Here is a 9,501-nt window from a genome sequence, read left to right on the forward strand (position 1 = left end):
ATTGCTGCAGATCCATGTAATGGATCTTGTCTTACTTACTGACCACTCAAAGCACTTTACAACTCACCTGCCTCACAGCCATAATCGATTAAGAATCACCAATTAACCTATAATTCGGGTCTTTTGATTCTAGGCTGAAGGCGGTGTACCTTGAAGAAATCTATCCTAATCAGAGAGAAAGCAAGAAAAGTCCACAAAGAAAGGCCCAAGCAGGGCAGGAGATTCAAACTAGGAACCTTAAGCAGCCTATCACTGTGCTTTAAAAATACATAACTTGTTTGGGACACTAAAAAGCCCAAGGTAAACTCTAAAGGCACACATATATATTCATGTTTGAGAAAAAAAAGAACCCTACATCAATTGGCATGTTTTCAGTTATTCTTTTGACTGTATTGTTATATATGGGCATTTTTGATAACATGACATGAAATTTTTTGCTTTGCAATAGCTCATCTTGCCTCCTTCACCTAATAAGATGTGTTCATGCAGTCCAAGAGTCTTGTTGCTTCTGGCTCCCCTCCAGTGCTCTTTTGAAATTGGCCAAGTTTCTCTCAGAGGGGATGTTTGGTTTCCAAGTGCCTCCTTGCCTTATTTGGCACCATGTTCATATTAGACGACTTCTCCTGACAGATGACACGCTGAGGCTGAGGGCTGCTGACATCTGCGGTCTAGCAGAAGTCATAAGAAAGGGGGATTTTAAGATCATTCCTGATAGCTTCTTCTCCCTGTTTTCAGGGGGTCTGCGGTCACATTGTTGGTAGATGTGTTTGGTTCATGCAAGAAAATGATTCATGTTCCCCTATCTGAAATCTTGTTACGCTCTTTGCTAAACCAGGGTTTAATGTGTTACACTGTGATAATTCCTACCCTCCAGAAACAACATGAAATGACTTAGTTCAGTTTCACAGAAACCTCTTAAAAAACAGGGAATAGAATTTGCATCTGTATTGGAAAAAGGGGGCCTACAGCTATCAGATATTGGATATGTTTTATTTAGTTTTACGGCATGTAAATAATAGTCAAGTAATTGTCAGTGATGAGTAATGATCAGGCAAATGAACAATAAGGGAATTGATAGTAATCTTTTGCATATAAAATACCAATCATCTATCTAACCTATCCAACCATAGAGAGGCTGATTCCAGTGAGATAAATGTGTTCTGATAGTCAGGGTCCATTTCATGGTTAAAAACAAAGTCCGGCTCACAATGATGTGACTCTTGGAGCATAACCCACCTCACTCCTTTACATATTGTTTAATATTAGACGGAAAAACTTTTGGAATTCACTATTATAAACTTTTTATCCACTTTTTAAGTCTGCAGACAGTAAGCGTTTGAAATGCAAAACATTTGAAAGAATGTAGATTTACATCCCAGCATCAAAGCTAAATGCAAATTTATACATGAGCACATCCATCCTGGCAGTACTATGCAGCATACAATACTGCTCTTCATGTATACAACCCTGCTACTGTTGGGAAAGGTGCGGTGCCTTATCTTTTTTTTGTGTGTGTGGATCTTTTATTTGTACTTTTACACACTCCATTTCAAGTGTTCTCGGTAGAATTGGTTGCTTTATTTTAGTCAGCAAGTGAAAGGTAAGGTTGATGTCTTTCAAAGCCCAGAGCCACAGCTCTCTTAGGGCAACGTAAACCATGCAGGGGTTGTAACATCTTGAATGCTTTGGGAGAGAGGATTCACATCAGAGCCCAGTGGGAGATCCACCTTCCCTCTTCCTCTTAGCCACTGGTTGCGAATAATATCTTTATAACATACTGTCAGAAACCCCCCCCCCCCCCCCCTTCTTCTTCAACATATCAATTTTTCATCAGTCATTCTGTGCATTTGTATGCAGCCATCTGCCATATTTTAGACTCTTTCCAGTAATTATCTAAAACTGATGAAGTTGCAATTAACCTCTACAAAACACCTGACACCACCCACCCACCCCCAAATGCAAAAAGAAACCCTGTCAATAGCACTTTGGCTGCCTTAGGAGACTGCCTTGGTAACCTTTTTGCTCTGAATCGATTCTGTGATGTTGCCCATCCTTGCACAGCTTTACTCGGAGCTCCCTATGGTGCCTGCCAGCTGAATTAGAATATGAATGAAACTCTGAGCGTGACAGACAGAGAAGAAGGAGGAACATGTCATTTCTCCTCAGAACAAATTTTGCTCAGTTGCGTTTCACCCCCATCCCCCCTTCTTCCCCTCCACCTCCCCTCCTCTGCTTCATCTAGGCTCTGACGACTCCATAGGGAGCTCATTTAAAAGAATTTCTATCACAGAAACTGTTTTCTCTTTGTCTGTGCAAGCCTCAAGTCATATCAGCGCCTCTCTGTCCTGTCTGCTTTTCCATTCTGTCCCTCTGTTGTTTCCTGGTCGAGGTTTACTACCGTTCTACGTTACATCTGTCTGTGTTGGCTGCAAATCTACAGACAGGTATTGTCTCTTCCTTGGCAATCAGAAGAGGAGGGCTTGGAGCTGAAATGCCAACAGTCTGGGAAAGAAAAGTCCGCCGTTCTGCTGACACTGGTGTCGTTTTAGGATGCAACAAACTGGCTAGTTGTCAGGGAAACCACCTGGTTGAATCTGTTGTTTGAAAAGACCCAAGAATAGATAATTAGAGTAGAAAAAAAGGTTTGCTAATTAAATCCCTTTTTTGTAAAGATTTGTAGCCTTTTCTACCTCCAATTATTAATAATTTATTCATCTCCATTTTATTGTCTTTTTCACTACTTAGTACCATTATTCTACTTCTTAGTCAGTCTGCCAGTGCTTGTCCAAATTACTGTTTGTTTTGGAGACTGTTGCTCTGTGACTGAGTACAGCGTATTACATCAACAGAGATTAATCACAAAAGTTTTACAGTAGTGTAAATGTGGTTGTATATTGTACTCGGAACAACAAGCATGAATTTTATTCTGTTGTTCGGTGGTTGTCTTTTCCCCCACTTCTTTAGTTGAACCTATGAAAAATGCAAACAATAACACAGTTTGATAGCCATGAAATAGTAGTTTTACACCAACATGGTGATTCCCAAAGAGGTATTAGTCAAGTTTAGAGCATGCTGTATCTCTATACATTGTGCAGTCCCCCACCCCCCGAGGAGACTGAACCAGGCCTGAAGACTATCCACTGCAGATGAATAGTATCTTGGGGGGGGTCTGACACAGGATTATAGAGATGTGTCTGGTCCTTCCATTTATCCATCTACAGTTCACCAAAACCACAATGAAAGGTTGCTGACAATAAGGCATCCTTACTGAGACAAATACTTGGATATTAGAAAGACTCTTAGATACGTCTGTGCTCTCAGGACAGCACAGACTTGCACTGAGTGCATACAGAACAAGCATACCAACAGAGAGAAATGTGTATTAACTATTTACTGAGGTCACAAAGGAGTATGATGTAAGAACAAACTAGTGCTGCACTTTCAACCTCTTTTGCATGTGAATCCTATTTATGTATTCCCCTCTCTCTTCTCTCCCCTCTCTGCAGCCTCCTTTGGAAATTTCTCTTAGCTCATCCCTGGATCCATTTAGTGGCCCTTTCCCTCATCCCTTGTCACAATATGTCTCTAGGAGCCATGGAAGAGCTGCTGTCTTCAAATATGTGAGCGGAGAATCAACGAGTGAAAGGGGAGAGGACGAGCCTATAGACTACATGCCAACCAGTCTGGAGGATTCTCATTCAACACGGCCAATCGGGTTTACAGACACTGAGACAGAGACAAAAACCCCGCTCTAGGCAGGGTTACCCCCTGTAACATACGATAAGATGATAAGATGAAAAGATGAAAGATTAACAATCTTCGTGATGATGTTTGCCTGGCGCGGGTATATCTTCGGTCATAGCAAATCTCCTTTTGGTTTCCTTTCTCAGCTGGAATGCACTGGTTGAGTAATTTCAGCAGAAGCTGTTGAAATTATATGTATTTGACATAAGTAGCGGTTATTGAATGAATTATTTTTTGACATGGTTTCACTTAGTTTGTAATAAGCATTTGGCCCAGTGGCAAAGGAAATGTGGATGTAACCATAGATTTATAGGCAGAGCTACAATTTAGACAATGGAACCTTACATTTAATCTTTATCTCCCTGTAAAGTAACAACCATGAGCCTATTCAAAGGTAATTAGAGCTTTTGTTAAAAGCATTTGACTAATGCCAGTTTAATCAACCCCTCACCCACGTGTCACACTGCATTTTCCTCTCAGGACATCGGTTTCAGAATTTGCAGGCTTGGAAGATGAACATTAACACAACATTAACACAGGCTGAATGTCATTCCCACAATAAAATTTTTGTATTGTGACTAATCTGCAGTATTTCAGTGAGAATTTAGAAATATATATTATAGGGTGTGAGCATTGTAGAGTAACATACACTTTAATGTGTGTATACTGTAACAGTTCTTTGGTCTTTTATTAATGAAATGGATCCAAGGGGCTCACAGAGTTAATGAGATTATAATTGCTTGATAAAGCAATAATGCAAGTGCTAAAAGGTGAAGAAGATGCACATCTGTAGAGATGGGATGCACCGTGTGAGTGTCTGCTGACGGAAATAAACACCTTGCCCTCTACAGTGGCAGTATTTGCAAGCCTTGTAGTTTCAGTCCTTTGTCTGTGATCATGTATACTGTATGTCACCTCTTACACACAGATAAAACAAGAAGGATGGGTCTCCGTTTGTGTTCCATCTTGTTTCTATCCCTGATGTGATGCTGTACTGTCAAATGGTCAGAAAACAAGATACGGTTGAGATTCCCACTGTGAACGAAACCAGCACCTTTGATGTCCTTCTAGGCAACAGCAGACAGCGACGATGACAATGATGCTCAAGACAGATGATAAAATCAGTGAAATGAAACGTTAAAAAAAACACACAACTTCCAAAACATCTGCACCAACCATCTTCCAACTGTCCTTTTACAAGGACGCTTTGAGTAATGTGAGATATCGACTGTTAAATGGGAAGAAAACACACTTTTATTTTTAGATGAAAAAATGTACTGTAAATACTGGTTTACATTGACTGATGATTTATGACCTGCAAAAGGAGAAAATGTTTCTCTGTTTTACAGATTCAACAGTGGATGGAATGGAAAATGATGAAAGCTGTCATCATGTTTTTTGAATAAACTAACTGAGATGAATTGTTAGTTGAGTTTTTAATCGGCAGCCTTTGAAATGCATGTATTTGACAGTAAAATAACAATGGGGGGAGGCACAACAAATGACGCTAAAAAGAGGAGACAAGACAAAGGAAGGCATAAAAGAAAGAATAGAAAAGAAACAAAAAAACACAAGCCCCAGAACATAATCACACTTCAGCCTGATATACACCGCCAAAACCTATGAATCAGCCCTTTATTTAGTCAGTCTTACAATATAACATCCAATATTTTTCCAAAATAGAGAGATATTTTAAGTTATTTAAGTTAAAATAATTTTCAAAACTACAATTGGTTCCTCTAACCTTCTTGAAACACAGCGTCTGAACGATTGGAAACTGATTTTTGGCAAGCAGTGCTCCCATTATCAAATTGGCTACGGAGCCAAACGATAGATTGTCCTCTCTGTTTCGACAAATCAACCCGAGTCTCTCTTGGAAAGGAAATTGGTTTGGATATTTTGAAATAAATACACCAGACACATCCAAAAATAAATGCAACGCAGTTCCACTTTTAGTTTTGAAGCTGTTAAAAAGGTTGTTTTGATGGTCAAATAATGTTTAAGACTTCTAAAAAAATGAATATGTAGCTCAAACTGTGAAATAACATTTTTATTTTCTTGCTAAACAGAGAGAAATGCAACTTGTGGGTTTCTACCTTCATTATACATAAGCAAAGATGAAAATGCGTAGAAACATTTCATTTTATTTTGTTTCACACATGGTAAAACAGTAATTCATTTCCTACACACAAACCTTTGTTTCAATTAAAATAACACTGTATCCATGCATGAAAAGAAGCAGGAAGAAGAATAAATTCTTATTAACGCCTATCTATAACCATGCAAGTAGGCACTGACAACCAAAATACACTCTGACACTATTCTACACACAACAAAACAAAACAAACAAAGCAATATAATCATAATGAAGAATACCACTAAATAGCAAATTAAAAAGGATAATTCTTTCTATAATTAACTCCTGTTATTTGAATCTTCTTCATATTGGTTTAACATTTTATTCTTATAGCACCTTTTAAATTGATAAACATTTGTACAACCCTTAAGATGATCATGGAGAGAATTCCACATTCTTATACCTATAACATTTGGACTCATTTGCCTTTGAGTGGTCCGAGCAAACCTTAAAATAAAACTTCCTTCTACTATCCCCATTTTCTGAACACAATACAAATAATCTTTGTAACTTCAGAGGCAATGTTTTATTTTTTGCCCTAAACATAATTAATAATGTCTGTAATTTCACTATATCTTCTAGTTTTAATCATTTTGATTTTATAAACAAAGTATTTGTGTGTTCTCTATATTTAACATTATGCATAATACGTAGTGCTCTCTTCTGTAATAAGTATAATGGTTTTATATTAGTTACAAACACAAACGCTTGGTTTTAAAGGTCACAAAACTTCCCCTCAGAATCGAAAAGTGCTTCTAGAAATTATAATTTGGCGTTATTACATTAAATGAAGTGTGTTTATAATTTCAAGTGTGTAAAAATGTTCAAAAATAATTTTTTTAAGAAAAATAAACTCAATTTGAATTATACAGTTACTGAATATTTGTTCCAGAAGTTGCACGTGCTTCCTGAATTGTGGGTCCATCTGTGACGACTCTGACTGTGAATGCAAAATAGTGCTACACACTATTATTGTGTCTGTGTCTTGCATGCGCATTCATGCACGCACACTCACAAACACACACACACACACAAACACTGGCATCCAATTACTGAGAGACATGAAGCATCTCACCTGTTAATAACAGGGCACATGTATGATAAACAGAGTCGGTGAACAGTAGCTTTCTCAAGCTTGACAGGAAAAAAAAAATCTGGCGCAGATGGTTGGATGGTGCAGTTAATTGGATGCTGTTTACTGTTAAGGGTCTTTTCTTTCTCTGTGTGGCATTTGTAGATGAATGAATTCCTTTCAGAAAGCTGCTCTTTTATGATTATTCGCTAAAATACCCCAAAGCTGACACCCTTCTACCAGATTGTTTATCGTTATCTGCTAGTGACTTTGATCAGATGGATCTTAGTCATATGACAGCACTGAAATTGAATGAAAAACACTCTGTCCTCTCTCATCAGCTATATCTGTTGACAAGCCCTTTAACGGTTGCTTGAGTGAATTTCCTCTATGGAATAAACTTAAACAGCTAGAGAATTTAATTTTTACTGGCATCCCTCCGATGTTAATACAGAAAACTAGTACAAAACACATTAGCATGAAATAGTGCATGCCTGCTCCCCAGACTTTCACTGGAAAGGTCAATAACAGTCAGCTGCTGGTTCAACTTTTCAAGAGCCTTTAAGTGCACAGACCACTCCACCTGGCCAATTTTATAAACTATTAAGTAGCCTTTTGCTCACTCAGCAGAGCAGGAGTGGGAACATTAATCACTGCCATGGTTGGAAGTCTTAATCAGGGGTCAGACTAGGCTCTGTATGAACTATTCATTAACAGCCATTAAGGAAAGCAAATTTCAGGATCAGCTGGATATTCGGTGTAGAATGGCAGCTGCCAATTGCACCCCGCAGACTTGGTTTGTCAGCTGAGTGCCCCCTCTAGCCTAACAGATCAGAGATCAACCCCAACAGTGTCTGTACCAACACGTGTCGCTGCATAAAGTCCAGTCACTATGGAAGAAATATAGTGTCATCAGAATTCAACTATTTTTAGACATTGAATTTATAACACTGAATTTTTATCCTCCAAATTTCCCTGCAAAAATATTCACCTGCAAAAATTCACCTGCAAAAATATTCACTTGCAAAATTCACCTGCAAAAATTCACCTGCAAAAAATTCACCATCAAATATTATGGAAGAAATATAGTATCATCTCTGATGATACTATATTTCTTCCATAAGTCACACATTAAATAGCGACAACAATGCTGCAGGAACCCAAATATTTCTATCCAGTAATCAACAAGAACGGTTTCTAACACAAAACAGGACTGCACTGCTCCCTTGTGGAAGAATCCGGATAAACCTTGACTGAAAAGAATAATGAAACCATATGAAAGCTTTTCAGTGGTAATAACTTAATGTTATATAGTCCAATCGTGTGAAATTAGTATCTATGACTATTCCCCACATGGGTTTATCTTTTTATTGCAAAAACATGAAGCCACATAAAAACCTAACCACTTTGTATGTTAAATACCACAAAAGTGACTATCCCTCTCTCTCTCCATATATGTGCACGGACGGACGGACAGACAGACAGACAGATAGTTTGACTCCACCATCTCCACTGAGGTATTTCAGTAGTTGTATTTCTTGTTCCACTAGCCCACTTCTCATGAGTTTGCCTTGGTTTCCCAGCATCTGATGTGGACTTTAGTAAACCAGGTCACATCCAAGTTGGTATGCTTTCAGCTTTAAGTGTCACGTTTCGCATATGTGTCGTGCTCCAGATCTAGCCTGGGGACCCTTCCTGGACACATGCTGATAGGGACATATATACACTCACTGATCACCTTATTAGGTACACTTTGATGGTGACTGGACTGGCTGGACTGTCTTGGACCTCATATCCTTCAGAACTCTCTTATTTTTTCCTCTCAGAGGTTCATTATTATTGTAGGATCTCTGTGTTACAATATAAAGCCTTGGATAATTTTAGCCATTCTCCTCTGACCCCTGGCATCAGCTAAGCATATTTGCACAAGCGACTGCTGCTCACTGGATATTTTCTCTTTTTTAGATAATTCTTTGTAAACCCTAGAGACGGTTGTGTAGGAAAATCCCAGTAAGAGTTTCTGAAATACTCATAAAATCCCGTCTGGCAACCATGCCACATTCAAAGTCACTTAAATCACATTTCTTCCCTAGTCTGATGCTCAGTTTTAACTCCAGGAGTCCATCTTGACTCTAGGGATGTATATATGGCCATTCTGAGAAACAGCAAAGGAGACCGTGATGAGGTTAATTTTACTTTGTATTTATTATTGCTTTTTATCTTAATTCTTTTTCACTCATTTTGTTTTGAAAAGTGTCCCATGGTGTACTGTTTTTTTTCTCATGCTCAAGTGCATGCAGGTCTTGGGGTCATGATATTTTTCATCAAGAAAAACCTTTTTAATCGCTAATCTCGCGCCTTCTCGGAAATATTTATTAGGCATTATTGAAATACCAGTAATACTTTTACATTTGTCAAACCTGCTATAAAAATGAGGATCTACCGCCCTCCTCTGGCAATAACGATCCCACATAAATTACATCATGGTTCCTGATGATTTCCACTAATAGGAAATATCGGGTCATGATGACTGGCACCAATCAAAGAC

At 38.4% G+C, this 9,501-nt stretch overlaps 1 protein-coding gene across 1 annotated transcript in view; it reads left to right on the forward strand.

Annotated features, from left to right (window-relative positions):
• Positions 1-5,165, forward strand: part of samd10b (sterile alpha motif domain containing 10b) — a 57,815-nt gene extending 52,650 nt beyond the window's left edge. The window contains exon 5 of the mRNA XM_040008324.1: positions 3,507-5,165. Coding sequence (XP_039864258.1) covers positions 3,507-3,529 — 23 coding nt within the window. The 3' untranslated portion in view covers positions 3,530-5,165. The remainder of the gene's footprint in view (positions 1-3,506) is intronic.
• Positions 5,166-9,501: the final 4,336 nt, after the last annotated feature.

The sequence above is a fragment of the Simochromis diagramma genome, unplaced genomic scaffold (assembly GCF_900408965.1).
Source record: "Simochromis diagramma unplaced genomic scaffold, fSimDia1.1 OVJJ01000545.1, whole genome shotgun sequence".
Lineage (NCBI taxonomy): Eukaryota > Metazoa > Chordata > Actinopteri > Cichliformes > Cichlidae > Simochromis > Simochromis diagramma.